This window comes from Metopolophium dirhodum, chromosome 1, assembly GCF_019925205.1.
Source record: "Metopolophium dirhodum isolate CAU chromosome 1, ASM1992520v1, whole genome shotgun sequence".
NCBI classification, from domain to species: domain Eukaryota; kingdom Metazoa; phylum Arthropoda; class Insecta; order Hemiptera; family Aphididae; genus Metopolophium; species Metopolophium dirhodum.
The window spans coordinates 46,286,168-46,308,321 of NC_083560.1; the positions used below are offsets into that span (position 1 = coordinate 46,286,168).

At 31.5% G+C, this 22,154-nt stretch overlaps 1 protein-coding gene across 1 annotated transcript in view; it reads right to left on the reverse strand.

The window, feature by feature from the left end:
• The window catches only part of LOC132934433 (irregular chiasm C-roughest protein), a 244,080-nt gene that overhangs the window by 93,926 nt on the left and 128,000 nt on the right, over positions 1-22,154 (reverse strand). The window contains exon 4 of the mRNA XM_061000733.1: positions 11,634-11,855. Within this exon, the coding sequence (XP_060856716.1) occupies positions 11,634-11,855 (222 nt within the window). The remainder of the gene's footprint in view (positions 1-11,633; positions 11,856-22,154) is intronic.

Sequence of the window (22,154 nt, forward strand, 5' to 3'; positions counted from 1 at the left end):
ATGGTGCAGTGCGTATATATCGTTTGCCTAACTGCACTTGCAGTCCACGTATATAGAGTGTAAAGTATAATTTATAATATCATTACTATATAGGTACGTATGCGACAAGCAGGTGCTGATCCGCGTATAATGTACCTACGTATACAGATTGAATCGATCTATGGTATTCTGGTGGAATTGCAGAATTAAATATAATAAAGCGAATAATTATTGTTAAATCCTACAGATACTACCTATATTATTTATACATGGTGGGCCAACGTGTTTTACCACGATGTCAACTCAGTTTTATAACCGTCAAGTAGTGGGTGGGTATGTGATACGTATTATAATAATGTCCGGGTGCACTAACTGTTTCTATTAAAAATGCGTCGACATACTCAAAATAGTGAATAGAGCAAGGTGATAGGGACATTTTTCTGGTGTGACTAGAATTGTGAATCAGCAGCACAGATAATTGATGTTCTAAACTAAAATAATTAAAAAGCTGGTGAGGGGGTTAAGGCCCCAAGAACCCCTCCCCCAATTATGCCTGTATGCAATAGAGTATGGCGAGGAAGTTTACAAGTGCATCAATCGCGAAAAATACTGCTCGTAGACTGCAAACTTCCAGTACATAAGCGCCATCTTACCGCGAGGGTTACGGGTCCGGTATCTCTGAGTAGTTACCTAATACCACGGATACCGTAGGTATGTCCGTATCAGGGACAGGAACCCTTTAAATATATCGGTATCGGTTCTGGTACTGGTTCTCCAAAAATAAAATAACTGTTCCGGTTCAGTTCTGGCTTTTTTTTTTAAAAATAAGGGTATTGGTTCAAATAACTTCGGTACCGGTTCCAGATAATTTAGTTACCTAAAAGTATAATTATTTTAAATACCTATCCAGAATACGGGTTTAATTAATAGCATGAGAAATATTAGAAGACTCATTATTAGATTATACATAATTAAAACAGTGATACCATTAAATTATAATAAATAAAATTATTTTATTTTTGAACCTAAAAGAACATATTTAATTTAAAAATTCCAGTTCGTTTCCGGTAATTTATTTATTGAAATACAGGTTTTGGTTCTGGTTCCGGTTCTTAATATTTTAAAGGTTCCGGTTCCAGAACAGGTTCTTTTAGGTTCGGTTCCAGTCCCTGGTCCGTAAACCGTATTTCATGAAAATAAATTGTGTATTTTTTGATTTGTTAAGTTCCTTCTGATCAATGAATCCACGGGCCACAGCTTGTCAAAGTCGATTTTGTAAAACCGGAATCATTGAAAAAAAAGTGTTGATATAGGCGATCGGTCAAAGGCCTCGCACCAATGTCATCGAATATGTGAAACTCTCTGTATATATATAAAACGCAAAGCGTTGAAACTTACTGTATACACCATGATTCTAATCAGCGATCCGCTATGAATATACGCAAGTGTAGGGTGAAGGGTAATATTTTTGGAATGAATTATCGTATCAAAACACGACAACATTTTGGCTAGGAGAGCTGTGGCGTATTGAAACATTCGTGGGGGGCTTGTATTATAGCGTGTACAGCGTGTTTCCGAGACTGCGGAAATGTCAGTCATCAACGTTCTCGTACAATATTTTGACTTGTATACGACGCGATTTATTATTGCATTTAAATTTAACGTGGCACATACGCCACGGCCCACGACGTATACATTTTCAGTAGTATAATATTTTTTAGTTTCCTGAAGCAATAGGGTGCAAAAAAACAATACGACACATAGAAAATCATACAATATATTAATGAAGATATAATAAGAATTTTATTTATTTAATAAGTAAAATAACTAAACGGATTTTGATAAACACGTAATATATACCGAAGGAATAGTTTTGACGTGCTATGCATAGTATATTATTATATTGTATTAGATTGATTTATTGACACGATTAACATATACATTTCCCATCACTAAAACGGGGGTGTATGGTATTTAATAGTACCTGGAAAATTGCCAAAAATAAACAATATCGACTGAAAAACTGTTGCTTTCACTCCTTAGTATTATGTAACTTGGAATTTGGTAATTTGACGGCATGTAATGTGGTAGTTATTATTATTTTATTTTTTATCAAATCTTGTAAACTCATCGGAGGGTCTCTGTGGTGCGTGGACGTCGACAGTTTTTAGACGTGGCCCCGTAAAAAATAATGTGAACAAGTTAATCCCGGACTGTGCATCGTGTCGTGATGATGGTTATTTTCGCTCTAATTAAATGTATCTTAATAACGTTACAAACGTATGGTTATTTTTATATTTAATCATGTAGGCAGATGTAGGTGCGTTTATTTTAGGAATACAGTTGTACAATTAAATACTATGCTCTATATATTATAATATGTAAATTATATATACTCTGAAAATGGCTATGAAAGAAATCTACGATAGAAAAATAATATACGCACCTCCTCTTATGTAAGAAAAAATTCAAAAATCTAATCGTTTTATAAGCCATTGAAGTTTAGACTATGCGTATTATTGGATTAAGCACAGCGTTTGACAAATAGTTCGTAATCGAAAACACGTGTTTAAGAAACAAAGGTATTGATGCGTAAATGTGTGCGACTAAATATTTGATAAAATTGGAAATTATAATAATAAAATAAAACGTGTACATTTCGAATTTTAGTGTCCTCGCCGATATGATAATATTATAATATAATACGTGTATAATAACAAACCTAATTGAAATTCGTTTGAAACCACCTTAGATCTAATATAGCGTGTTCAAATAAACATTTCCTGTATGTAAATACAATTTAGAAGTACCTATAAACGTGTAAATGGTATTCACATTATATGACATTTGATAAAATATTTATTGTTTGACTTATTAGGGGCTGTGAATTTAACGCACTAAAAAACTAAAAAATAACTTATAATATCACATATACTTGTGCACTGAAAATTAACAAAACATGCCAAAATTGACAATATAATAATTTTTGGTATTTAAAATTTAAAAGCTGTAGGTACCTACGTAAACGAATAATACTTAAATAGTTAAATGTATTACAATATAAAAAATCATACTCAAACCCTCAAATATATGAAATTTCACATATTACAATGAAATTGTTTGTATACGAAATAAGTAATTATTATTTAATTTTGATCAAACTTTTAATTCCACAATACATAATATGAACATAAAGAAATCTAGAAATACATTTCATTCACAGCCCTGCATTTAATATTATATAATGTAATACACAGAAGGCCATTTATATTTATAGAAAGAGAGACAGACAAACAGAGCAACGTCGATTGTACCTACATTAAATGTATATTTTAATATCGTAATGAAACAGACGACGATGACGACGATGTATGTATGCGGTTCGTAGCTCAATTTTTTTTCGTCTGTCGGTTTACTATTAATAAATATGTATATATATATTATATACACACGTCACACGCGCGTTAAAATAATAATAATAATACTCAGGTGAAGGTATATGTAGTAATTTAAAAAAGTTTGTACGATTTATGATTCCTATCGCACACGGGGGTTTGGACTTTTTATTTATTTCTATTTTTCGATTAACCAAATGGGTGTTTATTTCCTGCTCATGACGATACCACCGTAGCAGCTCCGCGACCGGTGCTCGCCGACCTAACCGACACACGTCGACCTAAGCACATTTCGCTGCTGTGCTTGATGGGCGGATCCCGGGCACATAATAAACGTGCGTATATATTATGACGTAGAGGTAGATACATAATATTATTATAATGTCGTAAAAATCAATTTATATCGACCGTCTGTACAATTCGCGTTCGTTTTCGACAAACGCGCGTATCTCGTGTAGTAGTAGTCTTGTCGTGTCTATCTGCTGCAGATGGCGTTAGCGGTACACGTTGAAGGGGGGGGGGGAGAGAGAGAGAGAGAGAGAGAGAGAGAGAGAGAGAATAGAAATAAATACAATAATCGTTAACCGAGAAGAATTCGAATCTAAATAGGTTTAGTAATATCCCGCGATCGCCCAGTAATAATTTATATCAATTCAATCGTCAATATTAAAATACGTATGTAAATGTTTTGGTATATATTATATTATTGAACGAGTCGACCCGTGAGAATTCGAGGTAACGTGGCGTGATGATAACTAATCGGAAATCATTAAAAACATTATTTAATTATTTTATATATTGCGCATTATACCTGCGTTAATTATTATGAATTTTTACAAATTTCAAATTTTTTTTTTTTAGTATGTAGTTACCTGGTAGGTACTTACCTAGTCTTTCTTTAATTCATCAAGAAATCAGAGATCTGAGACTCGGATGAGTGATAAATATTAATATTGTCATTTATATGACGTAGAACTCGTAGAACTTGTTTTCAATAAAAGTGTTTTTTTTTATATATATCTTTCGTCACATTAGATAGGTACGTAAAATATACCACATCTACTGCAAAACATCTACCTACTACAATCATCGCAATTTTTTCTTGTTACTAATTATATGCGAAACATATCTTCACATAATAATTATTATAAGTCGAAAGCCAGCCGCGAAGATTGAAACGTCAAAACGTTTGTGAAATCGAATACTGCAGCAGTAGCAAACACGCGTGCATCTACAGATACATATATTAATATATAATAATATGTTAAGGGCTTTCATATCGAATTATCATCGATCTGTCACCTTACATGCACAGAATACTGCCACAACAGCACGTTACATACTATTAGTCACGCACAAAACAATAATTTTATACCATTACACTATTATAATAATATATTGTCTTAAAATTAAAACCCAATATAATATAATATACATTATAAAAACGATTTTTTTTCATATTATTTGTAAATATACGTGTTGAAAATTGTGTGAAACAGTAGTTTATAATATAGCAGCTATTATATATTGTTAAATATTATTACTATATTTTAAATACTCCAACGATAGTGATAAATAATATAATAAATTATAAAGCTAGTTTTGGGAAAATAATTAACGAACGCGCCTTCGACAGACGACCACGGTATAATACTGATATTCATCGATGTGGAAAAAAAACCCAAAACGAGTTTTCGTATGAAAATGACAAGAAACTTGAGAACAACATCTCTTTTTTTTACCCGTCTAAATTACATCGGTCACTTGGGTCCAATTTATTATCTCAGTCGAACGCGTGAATGTCTATAAAAACAGATGCAACAGCAACGTGTCGAAATGTTATTGTTCCCAAATGTATATATATATATATATATACCTATTTATATGCGTATCACCATGAAGATCTAACAATTTTACATTTAAAAATATGTCTTGTAACCATCGTATTACGCTGCATCCTGAATATTATACACTTATTAGTTACAAGCCGTGTTTGTTCAGTTTTTTACTGTTTTCTAGAAACCGCAAAAGACTTTACAAATTCATTTATAATATGAAGTCGTAATATATAATATAATAAACTATACCTATATAAACTAGATAGGTACATATAAACTTTATATCATTTGGTAAGCTCAAACTGCGCTTTTTGTTCCAAAAAAAACCGTAGAAATTGGGTTCAAAAAATGAGATCCATTTCCATTTAAAAATTCTAATATGGCGAGGCTGGGGAAATGGACCTGATTCGTAGGATTATAATACTTAGATATGGTTTTGCTAGAATGTAAAATATTCGTAATATTGGAACTAGTATTAACTATAGTTTGACCATTTATACAAATTATGTTGTTAGATTAATACAATTTTCAAATAATCATATTCTTCATATCTTAATATAAACGATAAACCCATTACCGCGGACATTTTATCCTTAAATAACTCAAAGTTTAATACCTAACTCAACACCTAGTCGTACGAATTTTGATTTCGATACGTCAAATTGTTTAGAAAAATTATCCACTGAATAATTTACAATTGAAAATAGAGGTTCTCACTTGAAAAATAGAAGTTTGTATCTCCACAGGACACTCCTTAAATATTACAAAAAATATCATGAATTTGAAAACAGTCAATTTAAAAATTCCAAAAATCAGGTTTTGATGAACTGCATTATTGAAGAAAAAAAAGGGGCGAGCCTTTTTGTTGGATTACTCTGTATATCTGTATTTTAATTATTATATTTAACCCTTTTTCATTAGGTGTAAAAAGGCATATTATATATTATGTGCAATTTGACAATCCTGCTCTTCTTTCAGCGTAAAACATAATATATCTGTGCATCGTAATATCTGCACTTTATTATTTCATGTTGCTGTATGCTATGGCCTATATTATTATAAATTGATATTACCTGCGATATTCTGTATACTCTGCCAGTTACGGTTGTTTTATATTTTAAATAAAAATGTTAATGTTTACGGACGCTGGAAATATTTATTTTAAAGGAATAAAAACTTGTACAAGAATTATTATTCTATTCCAATTAACGGTCTTGAAAATATAATTGAAAATTTATTGTATATTTGTCGCCATGCAAATGAAATTATTTTAGTTTTTAAGTCAGCAAACACGCAGTTGTTAAAGTGGGTAGACGAGCGAATTCGCTTTGAAATTCTGTAAGACGAATAATTAGATAATTATTTAACTTAGGTTGTTAAAGTAGTTATTATTATTTGGATATCAAAAACAGTAGTGACTTCTAAGATAAAATGTTATACGCATTATATTTTATATTATACTAAAGGTGAACGGTTATTTTAATTTAAAATTAAATAAACATTGTAAAATAAATAATTAACATATTTTATTTGTTATTATTCGCGTGTAAGATTGTATTAAATACTAAAAACGAAATAAAAGTGCGCAAGTAAATGATATATCATATAAATAACTTCATCTTCATATTTTTAAATATACATTTACGTTATTTAAAAAAAAAAGTAATATAGATATATCTAGTATATCTCGAAAAAATATGAAATGTCCTGTCACATGATAACTTGAAATTATGATTAAAAAATATATTTGCAATAAACATACAAATGTACGGATTAAATAACTACTGTTTGGTAATAAAAGTGATTCCTGTAGTAAATATTACAGCGGGTGGGTTAGGGAGGTAAATTGTTATAAATAAAATCGTGTCAGTAAAAAACTTTATCGACTACCGGCTTTTCGGTCCGATGGCGATACTATATACGCATATTATATACCTATAAGTATAGTTGTTACAGCCGTAACTCGACGAGTCGCGAGCACTGACTGCAATTACGTCGCGAAATATATTATATTTTTACTTCGTTTCAGAGACGATTTAATTTCGAAATTCTTTAATTGAATAAATTATATAAAAATACCTACCTACATCGTCGTCTTCGGTACGATCCGATAAGCGGTAGTTATTTTAATTATAGTCACAATAATTTTTGTTTTTCTCTCTTGTCCGAATCATAGCAGTATTCCAGTAAGAAAAATAATACACACAGTATTATGATGTATATAGGTAAGTATAGTAGGTTCCCACCTAAAAATGCTTAAGACGTTGTTCTAACTTCGATCTATACAATATAACATGATTTAATAATTATTATTATCTGAAATTAAATACCTTTACAGCCGCGGTGTAAGCGATGCGTTTTTTAATCGAACCGAATATCTGTTCGATTGCACACGCGTTACACTATCGAACCGTACCTATGATCGGTAAAAAAAATTGTTTGCACATATTAAGTAGGTATACCCGATAAATTTATACTGAATAGCGTTCAGCCAAAAATATAATGTACAGACGCCACGGCGGTTTGATCGCGTATTAATAACGCGTATCTACGCTATTATTATACAAAATGTTTTTAAGTACATGAAAATCGTATAAGGATGGATATTATATTACAATATAATAATAATTCGCCACTCTAGAACAATACTGCCACAACTCAAAAAGTATAGTTTTGAGAAAAAGCGATTTGAAGTTTAAATCTAATATTTTTCTTTACCTATATGCGTTTGGAACTAAAAACTATTAAATACCTACTTCCAAACATACTTTATAATATGACTTTTTCAAATATTATGAAATATACTCTCATAAACCCAAAAAGTTAGTCTTGTGGGTTTTGACAATTTTTTAAGTTAATGCAAGTCATCTGTTTTTAAACTTTAAGAACTAATATTGATAATTAAATAACAATAAAATTATGTGAAATAGTATGTTACAAGAATGAAAGGCCGATTTTTGAATCTTTGTGAACATTTGTGAACATTTGTCAAGAGTGATATTTATGAATTATCACATCACAATCGACAAATATCAAAAATATCGTTTTTTGTATTCAGGGTAATTATTTACTTTGATAATATAAGATCGATAAATTATCCGTAGGCATTTTACCGATGAAATTTGATCATCACTGATGTTTTATCTTGTGTTATTACTATAATTATAATAAATTATATACGCATCAAATTATGTACCTTACTACTATAGTATACCTACCTATATCATTAGTCAAATAGTAGTAACGTTATAGGAACGGATGCAATAATTATAGTTGCATTTTAAAATGTATAGCATCAACAGAAAATGATAAATGCTTTGAATAATAGAAGAAAAATATCCGAATCGACCATTGTTGTTACCGAATAATATTTTCATACAAAAAAATATAATATTATAATAGCAAGAAACTATTAAAACTTGTATTTTTGAAGAATTGACTGGTTCACCTTAAAACACTCACCCTGTATATATGTATGTTTGCATAATGTATACGTATACATTATAATATTAAACAGTTGAAATTTAAATGTATTCCCAAGAAAGTTTAATTTCTTCGTATAATTCATAAACGGCCGTACGGTATTAAGTGTTTTAATTAGTTTCAGATCTCTCGACAGAAACTTGTATAAATATAATTTGCATTTGTATTTGTATTTCGAATCATTTTTTATTTTATTTTTTAAGATAAATGAATATAAATATATATATATATATATATATATATATATATATACATACAAACACCGCGTTATATATGAATCGTAAATTAATTAAATCTCTGATAAAATATTTAAAAAAAAACGTACCATCATATACAGTACACTCATAGGTACGTATATACACGACGATCTGCATTCGTTTCGCTTCTGTATATATATAGCTAGTAGCAGCGTTGTAAAAAAATACATTTTTAATTAATTCCAAAAACGACGATTTTTATCAGGTCCTTTGGAACGGTAGGTATACTGCTGGCGCATATAACTGACAGTTGCGTGTACAATAACCTATGCCTATGGTTATGCGTACTTACTGACTATCTACTTGTGTTGGTTATACATTATGTGATACGTTTATAATATTATAGGCTGCAACTCGATCGTTTTGCTTGGTTTTCAAACGACGCGACAGTTGGTGGATGGAATATTATATTTTGACAGTGGTTACGTCAACAAACTAGTGATAATAATTTAGTCATAGAAATATTATGATGTTAATATTATATTTATGTAGGTATTTGATTTTCGAAAAAAAATTTCTAAAAAAAGACTTAGTTGATAACTAATTTTCTGAAAAATTAGTGTTAGTGGTTAAAATTATCACGTATTGTAAACTGTATACTTGAATTACTATGTGAAATGATATTATGGCCAGCTCGGAACCGTATTTATTGGATGAAAGACACGTGTGTAACATAAGTATAATATATATTTTATCGCAAACTAGACAATAACTCAGAAAATAAAAGGAAACACATTTTTTTATCTAGATGAAATGATAGTAAAACTAATATTAAAAATAGAATTGGCTCACAAACTTTCTAAATAAAAATAAATAAATTTTAAAAAAATGTCTCGTATAAAATCGTGTTTATTAATTATTATATTTCCCGAGATGTTATCCGGTTTTCGATGTAAATGAACCACCCTGTACATACATTATGTTGTGTGCGATTACAATATTTTTCTAATAAACATAATATATATTTATACAGAAGTACTGCGGCATTACAAACAGCATATTATATGAAACGTAAAACGTAAGTACTATGGTACTATAAAATATTGCATGCCGGTGTGGGTAGGTAGTGTTGTCGGCGATGGTGTGTGGTGTGAGGAGTGAGTGTGTAGAAAAATAATAAAGTTTATTAGTTGGCGTCGTTTCGGGGAAAATTATTTAGAGCTGCGCTTTAACACCCCTGACAGTATACAGATATATATATATATACCCACACCTGTACACACGTACCTATTTATGAATTATATTTCGTACGATATGCTCGTAAAGATGTTTCATACACCTTATCCACGCATTGTTCTGCCCTTCTATATATATAAAATATATATATAAACGAATGTGTGTGGAAGAGACGGTCCCTACGCCGCCGACGGGTATTTGAGAACATAATGTTTTTTCGCGAAGCTCCCGAGATTATAATAATAGTGCACGTTTGCTCGTATACAATAGAGGATAGATCATTGATATATATAATAATACATCCATTATACGTAATGTACAATATGTTATCAAGCCATGCGCGTGTCGCTGCACTGTCGAAATGCTTTCTCGAAATAAAAATAATAATCTATATTATAAGCCACCGAAATAATTCAAAGACGTCTCAAAATACGTTTCTCGAGAATATATTAACAGCTAGGTATAAATGGTATAATAATATGTTATAATATATAACATATATAATATATATATTATAAATTAACTTGTCCCACGGCTGACTGACAGATTCATCACCGCCAAAGCTTATGATCACCTATATGAAATTTGGTTACTAGTTTTGTTTTATGATGTACGACCCACTAAGAAAGGATTTTTTGAAATTCGCATTTTATATGGATCTTTCTAAAACAAGGATTTTGATATTCACGGTAGAAATTGAAACTTTTTATTTGCTTATAAATTACTGTTGCCATTGATTACTTGTGCAGATCAGGTACATCAAGCATGTGTGCAATCGTTGCGTTAACAACACGGTCACCATGGGTGCAATTTCAATGAAAAAACTGGGGGTACTGAAAATTTGAATACATCGAAATTGAAAATCCGATGATCGATTCTTTTATAAGTAATAATCCTATACTCTATGTATTAGGACATAATATATGAATGTTTGAGTATATCATATTGTAGATATTCTGAGTTTAAAATCTACTGTTATGTAGGTACATAAAACAGTGAATAAATTTCATATATTGTACCTATATAACTATTCGGGTCGTGCTAGTATTTGAATAAATATTACCGATTCATTTACCATTCAAAAACCATATTAATCTTTATAATATATTTTAATTTTCAACCTACTTAAATCCTTATGGTACTTACGTATAAAGTAGAATAACTATTGAAAAATAAATACTTGATCGAGTATTTCGGTTTTGACAAAAAAAAAGGTTTTCGTTTGACGACGAATAAAAGTTTGCACCACACTAGACACTATATATAATTAATATTTATTATAGGTAGATACACCTTTAATAGTAAATTATTTCCAAGTATACGTCTTGGAAATATGCGGCGTTGAATTAATAAACTCGTTTCAGAATAATGTCAAAAACTGAAATCCGTTAATGGACGTGAGTATTTACATGGGTATCGTGATGTTGGTGGTGAAAATATGGCTTGGCGAATATATATATAATATTAAAATAAATTATAAACATGCGGTTTGGCCGAGTACTAACCTTCGGAGCAAATTTGACGTTCAAATGGATTTTCGTCTGTAACTTTTTGTCAACAGCCGAGTTGTGTGCCTGACACGATATCGACGTGTTGTGGTGTTCCATTTTCGGTATGAATCTCAGAACTGATTTGGTTGTAAACCGTTTGCTCTCAGCCGCCATGGCCTCGATGGACGTCTCAGTGCCATCCTCGATCACTTTGCCGTAACCGTCAGTCCATGTGATCTATACCGCAAAAAAAATATTTCAATTAGTAAATAGTTGCGATGCATTGAAATATAAGTAGTTGTGTTCCAAAAAATGATTATTATAACAAACAAAATCGCACAGAGGTGGCCCACAATGAATACGAAATCTCATTGTCATCGAGTTGAATATTATAATGATAGAAAGCTTATTGAAAAAGCAGTACATGTGGAGACAAGTTATATTATATATATCAAACAATTTTTATTATATTATAATCGTTATAGTATTATATTGATGTTATTGTTTAATAACGGCGTACCTATACAGAAAACAATTTTTTTTTTCATTTCTAAACATGAAATTTAAACACGCTCCTACAAATTTTACATTTTGATGTAAGTTGTCACCTATATACCTACCTATTTCGTAATACATAATATTGAACGTCGTATATCGTTTAGGCGAGTGTATATTATTTTGTTATAACAATATTATTGTTGTCGTTGTTGTTGTTGTGTCCAAACGAGACCGACTATTTCCGTCTGCAGGTTTTCAATTTTAAAATTAATCGAATACACAATGTAATACATTTTTACGGTTTTAAAATACCATAATTAAATTACACCAAAAATATTATGTGTTTTTTTTAAAAATAAATTAACCAGTGACCACTAAACCCTGTAATTACAATACGTATATATATATTTAGGTATACAGTGAGCCGTATAAATACGTGATGTAATTTGCACGTAACTATATTATACACTTGCAATTTACACGGCCGGTTTGCACCTATATAATAATATATGTGCTGTTGCAGGACTCTACGCGATTACATTACACACCGCTGGTTCACGTGATTTATTATAATAAGCGGTGATCATCGCACTCTGTACACAATATATTATCATATTATGCCTTACACTGCAGTACTTCAACGGTCAGGACGTAAACAGTACGAACATATAACCTCACCACGTCTGACAGTGTATATTAAGTATATATGTATAGACTAAATAACAGTTGGCCGAAAAAAGGTTGTTTTTCTGCTTCAGTTTTTCTCGATACCACGCGAAATCGATTTCACTACACAACAATAATAGTACATAATACATTATACTGCAGGCACATGATATGTATTGTATTGTATTATATTATATTATAATTACACGATTAAACTTTATAGTTTTTGCCGTTTGAATTCGATCAGATTTGCGACGTGCATCCCCACCTATATATTATATTCTATATGTACACATCGATACATACGGGCCAGCAGTGTAAATATAGTGGGGTTGGTATTCCCTTGTACCGGGAACCGATGCAATATAATATTATGAAATTTTCCGGATTCGAATAAACGATAACACATAGGTACCTATTATATTTTCGTATATTTTGTTTTAACGGTAAAGGGCGACAGCTGTTATCGAAATTTGGAAATAAAGCAAATCATAATAATATAAGATCGCTGTTGTATAACGTCCTCGAAAAGTACTCGACAATTGTATAACGATAAAAATGTAAATCACCCTGTACATAAACTAATTATAAGGGCTGTGGTATATGGTAGCGTTGACGTGCGACGTCTGCTGCAGTAATGCGTGTTTATATATACATACACTCACACACGCACACACGCACACACGTATATAATTGTGGTGGTCGCACCCCTCGTAGAATAAAAAAATATATACAGGAGGGTGTTGAAATTTTCATCTCTAGACGTTTATTCCCATACGTCAAACCATATACGAACGTATCCGCTTTTAGAGTTCGGTACCGTTGCACGAGCCGGATTTAGTCAACGGTTCTAAATTTAACTCGCGGCTCACCGACAGACGGACGACCGTCGCTTTTCCGTTTTCACTTCCAATATTCTCATATATAATAGTCGATATACACAAACACACTCACACGACTAGGTATATATAAAGTATACGTTGGTTAGGGGAGGTTTCACTGTGTATCATGCAGTGTTGTCGTGTTTATTATATATTATTTATTATAACCTCCAATCCGTAGCATCTCTAATATATATTTTCAATTAACACTCCCGAAAGATTTTCGTTTAAGCAATTTATATTTAGTCAACCATCACAGTTCGATATAACTTCCGGACTTTCCCCTCTACCGACACAGAAAAAAAAGCGCATAGGGAATAATATTTCACATTTTAATAAAGTACACGTGATAAACCCCTGTGACCTATTATTTTGTTAAAAAATTACCTCTAAAAAATAAAACCCTAGTCTGTCTAGATAATATATTGTGTATACGCGTATGCGGTATGTTGCTGCATTAATCATCGTATTTGATTAACGAAAGTTGTAGAGTATTTGAGTTGTATTCCGTATATATAGAGAATAGAGTAATGAATCTAGGAATTTTAGATTAGGGGTGGGGGCAAAAACTTAAGGACCTATAAACTCGATGATATCTATATGAATATTCATTCTAACGATAATTGAATAATAGTTCATCATTTGAAAGGAATTTTACAAATTTGAGTTAAAATAAAATTATACAAAGAAAACTAAATAAATGTAATTCGTATAAATTTATTGATGGTGAAACATAATTTTCACAATTATTTTATGATATAAAATAATAACGTCATAATATTGATGTGTATAATAAAAAAGGTACCTGTAGTGGGACAGAACGTTCCATTTTTCAAACAATACAAAATCGTATCAAACTATTAAATTATTATAATATAAAAATGGTTTAAATTCATATCGAACTTCGACTCTTGACTACACCATAATATTATACAATGTATTACGCGCTCACAGTTAAATAATAATATTGTGTAAATCGGCAGGAAAATGTCACAAGTATAGACCGAGTATTATGATGGCGTGCATATATTTGTGTATTACGATATACCACCCCCTTCTCCTCAATTATTGTCATTACTAGTCGTCGTGGTATAAAATACAACTATATAGATTGCCAACTTCCAGGAACCCTGAACCTTATGCTCATAAATAGACCAGCTGCCCTGTGAATTCAAATCGGATTCATGACAGAGACGCCCTCTATATATGGCCTGGTGATATATAGCAGTGTATAAACGATATAACTTTATGTTATAAAATATATAATAATAATATATTATGTAACCACATGTGCGTGCATTGGTCACTATGTCAGACAATCGCAGAACGACGCGTAAATATAATATGTAAGTTGTTAGATGTGCGTGGAAAATGGCTGAATTTTCTTATCAAAGAGTCCATAATATATTATGTTTACGATTTTGACATCGAAAAGCAAATAACGAATTGTAGCATACCTGTGTACAATGTACATAATATATATTATAATCGATACAAAATCCATTTTATTAATTTATTTCGGTTAGGTATTGCCATAATAATTATGTCTACACATAATAATAATGTTTCGAATTTCAATTAACAGATTGTAAGCGCGGACCTCTTTGATCGGAACCGACGCTGTGCCATTTTACCGACTTCCACGTTAAAGCCAGGTCGGCCATACTGCACATACAATATCAGCTAGTCGTATTATTCTATTATATGCGTCTGTGGCTCGGTCATTGTACGGCCGTATGTGTGCTTAAGTTTGTGTATACGAATTTACATGTACGATTTGTATACAATATAGGTTATGTGTACATTGCAGCAGGACTGGCCACGGAGTGGAATCGCGCGCAGGTCAGGGATGAAAAGCGGCGGCCATCGGGTAAATTACGCGATAAATACCGTAGGTACCCACGTATAATATATTATATGTTACGCGTATGCTAATATTATATATATTATGTACGGTCCGCCGACGAGTCCGCCCGACGATGACTGAATATAGTGCGGGGGTGCAGGCCCGAGGGGTGAAAGGATTATATTATTATCCATAGAGGTGTGTCGGAAAGTCCCGAGACGATTTCATACAGTGGATATATATAATAATATTCTGTATATTATTGCAGGGGTGGCCAAACGGTCGATCGCGATCGATATGAGTCCTTCTTGGATGATTTCAAAGTAGATCACCACTATGTTATAGAACTTATTATTATACATTTAGTAGATATTATACAGTTACGTGCATGTTTCTGATTAATCTGTTTGTGTGAAATATGGCGCATTAACTCACATTAAAGATATAAAAGCTGATTACCGAACTAAAATATTTCTGATGATCATATTTTATAAAGCAGTGACTGCGTTTGTAGCAGTTAGCTCACCTATTCTCTAAATTATATTATTTAACTGGTCAACGGTGTAATATACTGCAATGAAACACTTCTACACCAACAGTTTAATGTCAATTTATTTTGAAATTATTTAGAAATGTATTCTGTAAAATAATCATTCTTAAATAATTTCAGACTTCAATTTTATTATTTATAATACTATAATCACATTATGATTAGGACTTAACAATAATAATGTGATCAGTCGATCATCTTGAGAGGAAAAATATATTCTCAGTATATCATAATCAAAACAATTTGGCCACCCCTAGTACGAGTATATAGTGTACGTCACGTCCAAAATTGCGCGTTTTGCAGTGTTTTTGCGGTGCACCCCCATTCCGCCTTCGTTTAAATTATGCATATATATGTAATTTAATATATAACACCTGCGGGTATATATACGACTATTTCGTGAGAGGGTTGGTTTTGTGTATTACGCTATTATTATTATTGTTCTTATCGTTAATGTAACAATATTATATATACCGTGGCGTTTGGTTTAGCCATCGACGCACACGCGTGTGTTACATATATGAGCATTATTACTGTTAGATACATATGTATAATTGTCTGTATACCATATATGTTATCACCAAAAACGGAAATTAAAGAATTATCGTCAATGATGTCACGAAATTGAAATTAATTATTTTCATACAATGATGCACGTCATTTAGTAATACATAACCCTAGGTTATTACAAATAGATGATTGCGGCCTTTTTCAGCCATAAATATGTTTATTGAATTTGCTTGTCGAATTAAAAACGGGTCTGTACGGGTTTGTATTAGCACATTGCATAACATATATAGTTAGATATATCTACCTATATTATATAGTCGACCGAATTGTCAATTTCTAACCTAAATTAAATTATTTTGATGAACAAAATAAACTACTAACATTCTCTACCAATAGTAGTATTAAGGAAATTTCATTACAAAATATTTGATTATTACAACATTGCCAAAATAATATTGTCTGTTAATGTTTAGGAATTAATGATATTGGGCAGGAATTTACGTATTATTACCTAAATTACATCATTTACGGTAACATATACAAATATAATATTTTTATTATCACATTGTATGTGTGGCTTAAAACGCGCCCAGCCACCCATCTCTCGATTTGACCCAGAAAGTTCACATCATGACACTGTACGACATCATACCTACATATTTAATAAGCCGTACCCGCGTGTTAATACAGGGCCCAGTGATCGAATTTGTGAGGGGTGGTGGGGGTGGTGTTGTGTGGGAAGACGGAGCTCCTCTACTATTTTTATATTTTTTTTACGTAGGTACCCCAATTATTTTGTTTTCCATGGACAAGTGGAATATATTTTTATTAAAATTTGTATTTAAATTGTTGTCAATGATAATATATAATATGCCTAGTGAATTTTCAATTTTTCATATCAATAATATTTCTTGATTTTGGATTATTATCTTTTATAAGGTGGAACATGTAGGTATCGCATCAAAATGGCAGTTTTAAAACTATTGGATTGAGCTATTCTGCTTAAATATTGAGCACTGACTGCAGATTTGTCGACTTGTTGTGTTTTACCGCGAACCAGACAAAACTCGGGAAATACCATCTCATCTGAAGTCTAACGGGAAGATTTTTCTTCTAAATGTTTGGGTCGATTATTCGGATCAAAAATATTTTGGATGATAAATATTTATCAATGGCGTGCGTTTAAAACGAAATCCGATTTGTTTGTGGGTTACCGCCGCGGCGGCACTGCTGTGCTACGCACATTATATTATTATAATATACTATATTAACGCGTTGTTATTATTATTATTATTATTTAAACGCTCCAAAACGGGAAAGTGCACACAAAACGACTTATAATTATACGCGCGATACATCATATCGCAACTATCCGTACTACGCCTATAATAATATAATACTATGATATGTGGTATGCGTATATAATATTTTTTTAAACTATTTATTAATCTTCACTCGGCGTGCTAATGCCTGCCGTACGTGTGTGTAATATACCGCGGCGTGATGCTGATAGGATGTTAGATCCTATCGAGTACACGATGATATATTATATTATGGCGAGTACGTACCTACTATACTATAGGTAGCTCGCGTTTTCGGTAAACAAAATATTGTTATTATCCCCCGTTTACCGCTAAGCTGCAGCCTTTCCACACATGTAATTCCGTGCTACACAATATTATAAACTTATACCTATAATATTATATACCAACATATATAGAGATTAAAACGCGGTCGATTGTTATTATATCGTATATACCGCGAGTAAATAATATACACACACATAGTCCTATACATCTGCACAATCAGGCACAATATTATATGTATATTATTGTTATATTTAAAGCACCATCAATCAGACGCGCGTTGCCGCCAACTATTGTATATAATATGAGTAGTCGGCCGAGTGATAATATTTAACTCTAAATATGATGCCGAGTACCTATACCTATCATCTACTCGTGATGTGTGCCATTTATATGTGTAAAAACGCCGTTTTGTCGGACCGACTTCCAACTCTTGACACCGGAACTCGGGTGTTTTTTAATAATATAATGCATACAATATATAATGTAACCGATGACCACTCTCAGCATATTATCCTGAATACATATATAGAGTATATAAGCCGTGTGTAAATCATATACTGGTATAACCCATGAGAGCTAAACGTAATCGTATCGGCGTGTGGGATGCAGTTTACGCGCGATGCAGTATATTTAGGTACAAATTGTGCAGAAATGCAATAAGAATGGTACGATAAAACGAATTTGTTTCTATTTAGAAAAACTACAAAGGGGGGGGGGGAGTTTGTCGACTTGTCGATTACCCATTTTGGGGGGTGCCAGATTTAAATATGCCTATACAATATAATATTATAATATAATTCAATATAGGCAACGTTTTATGTTTTTATTGTCAGTTCACATTCGTATTTGTTATAGGTATCTATGCAATATACAGGGTGATTCACTATTCACGCTTTCCCTTTTTGTATCTACTCTAATTTAATTATTTTATTGTTCAGAATGAGAAAAAGTTCACGATTAAATATTATGGTGATGTGCATATGTTTGGCGAATCACTCTGTGTAATATTATATGAATAAATTATTGTTATTATTATTTATATAATGGTAGGTAGCTTAAAACTATAAAATAGCAGCTATAGTATTGTACTGGAATACCCTGATCGCCATATGTGTGTAATATTCCGTGTATGAGACACGGTTATACACTAATAATATACAATATACTTATGTGACGTATACGACGTGTTTTTGATAAAACTATTCTTTATATTATATAAATACCGCTATATGACTTATATGTATTAGCGACAAAGCGATTAATTCGTGATATTAAAAAATGTATTTTATATTGATATAATATTAACCTATCAAATGCACTTGTATAATTTGAAGTATCTATATAATATAATACGACGTATTATGTATACAATTAGATTTTTTTCAGAAATAATAGGTGCCTCTATAAGGCTACAACGAATATAAAACCAATATAATATAAACAGAAAGGTAAAAATTCTTAAAATATTTCGATTTCAAACGCTGTGTAGACTGTAGGTATATGATATGCAAATAAAAACGATTATTTTATTAATATATAATTTAAAAAAAAAGTTTTCATAATATTGTCATGAATTTTTAGTTTTTTGTTATTCGTATTTAAATAATGTTGGCGATTACCTATTTTAGGTAACAGCGTTTTGAGTTTAAAAATATAATATTCAACCGCAATAACGTTATATTTTTATTCACCGAAAAGTGCTAAATTTCCAACTTATCGTTGTACATTATATTATATTACACAAGTTGACTCGATATTTTATGATAATTTTAACCAATACAAACACATAGAAGTTCTGGTTATTAGTTATTACTGATAGGTACCTACCTACATATTATAAATAATCGATGTAACACCACAATCGACCCATATATTTTTTTTAAAAAAAATTATTAAATACACCAGTAAAAAAGCGAGGCACCTACCTAACGAGCAATATTATTATTTATGATACAAAAATAACAGTATACATAATATTTTGTGTATAATTTTATATAGTAAAAAAATTGTACTATTCATATTTCTTACCGGGCGAGGGCTGACAATTTTCTAGAGCGGGTTTCCACACCACCTCCATCCCCACTTGACGTCGTCTCTACAGCCCCTTGTATATTATATATTTTTATTTTATAGCCAGGGCGTGCTTATTCATCCTTAGCGCTATCCCATTGTCATCTATCGTTAGCCGTACCTATATATATATATAATTAGTGAATATAAATGCGTTGCGGGGCGAGGTCTCTTGAAATGTTCATCGTGCGATAAAAATAACAAAAATCGTGTTTGACCGAAAAATCCGTGCGACTCAGTGCGTCTCGTCGTTCATCCATATAGCCGCGATATAAATCATGTACAGATAATATTATTATTTATTGTATATATCTGGTGTACTGAAAACTTATTGTTGGAAATTTGATTATAAAATATCTGTTAATATTATATGTAGGACTTATCTTAAGCTCAAAAATTAAATATACATAATCACGATATCGTAGTATATTCATATTATAGCTTAAAAATAGGTCCCTACCTACTTTGTCTAAAGTGCTTAGTTCATAAAACGTTTTTTCACCATGAACTCACAACACTGTACGAAAATTCATGGTAACAAGGACAATCATAATATAGTGCCACGTTTAGCTATATTTATAATACGTTTATAAGATATTATAATTACTACGACATACATATTTTATAGTGAGGGTGTATCACAGTGATCTGACACAGTAATTTAAATGTAAAATAGTTTAATATACAACACAATTTTAACGAATATATTATTATTAATTCCTTTTACGAGTATAACCAAAAAAACGACTGTAAAATGTATTATATTCACAGCCCCGTGAAACCCTTATACGACGACAACGTTGTACCGAAGTAAGTATATATAGATTTCGTCTTGCAAGTTGCAGTAATAACATTTTTCTCAACTCTGATCCACCACAAGTATAATTATAATTGGAAACGTATTTAAGAAATGATTAGATGTGTACATTATTAAAGTTATCATTTATCACATTCCACTCTAAAACGCTATACATAGTTAATATAGTCGAGAAACATTCACAAGGATCATAAACGTATATGGGTGCAATATTATACATTTATACCAGCTAACAATATTACGATCGTTGTTCGAGTATTATATAATATAGACATGTGCCCCCGCGAAAGATGATTTCAACCTTCAGTGATGCGATATTAAATTATTTGCGAGCTCGTAAGTCGTAAACCACTAATATTCGAGTCCCGCGTGCCGTGATATCATTATTATTGAGCATACATTATGAAACAGACATAAATACTCGCGTGAGCATTATACAATAATTAAGATCATCGATGTGGGTAACACTGTACAGCGTGTAACAAAAGTCTGAACATATTTCGTGTCAAAAGTAAAGATAGTAACAAATCTTCCAAAATCCAAATTAAAATAAGAGAATGATAAGCACTTTCTTGAAAAATGATTAGCTCTGGTTATACTTAGGGGTTACCCGAAAAAATATGTGCCACTAACGATAGTGACTGCATATCTTACGTTTGTTTTTAAGGCATGATTTATTGATTTATTGATTTATTTGTTTTTTACTTACAAACCACTAAACGTACGAACTTGAAATTCAGAATAGTGGTTACTCTAATGATCTAGACTAGATGTGCAATAAGAAAATATTTTCTGAAATTCAATTTTAAAAGTGTGCTCAAACAGGGATTTTGAGATTCACGGTGGACTTTGTTTTGATTTTATAAACGATTGTCATTGTTTACAAATTATAATAGTAATAGTAGAAATTACCGCTAAAGCTGTAAATGTGAAATTTGGTCGGTAGTTTAACGAAGTAGAGACCTACTAAGAAAGGATTTTCCGAAATCCGAGACTTGTGGTTGCCCATCTATAGGTTGAATTATTTCACAAAGCTAGGTACACTGATGCCGACTTGTCCGTGTACTTCTGAGGTAGGTACGCTAAACCTAAGATACGCACTCAAACCG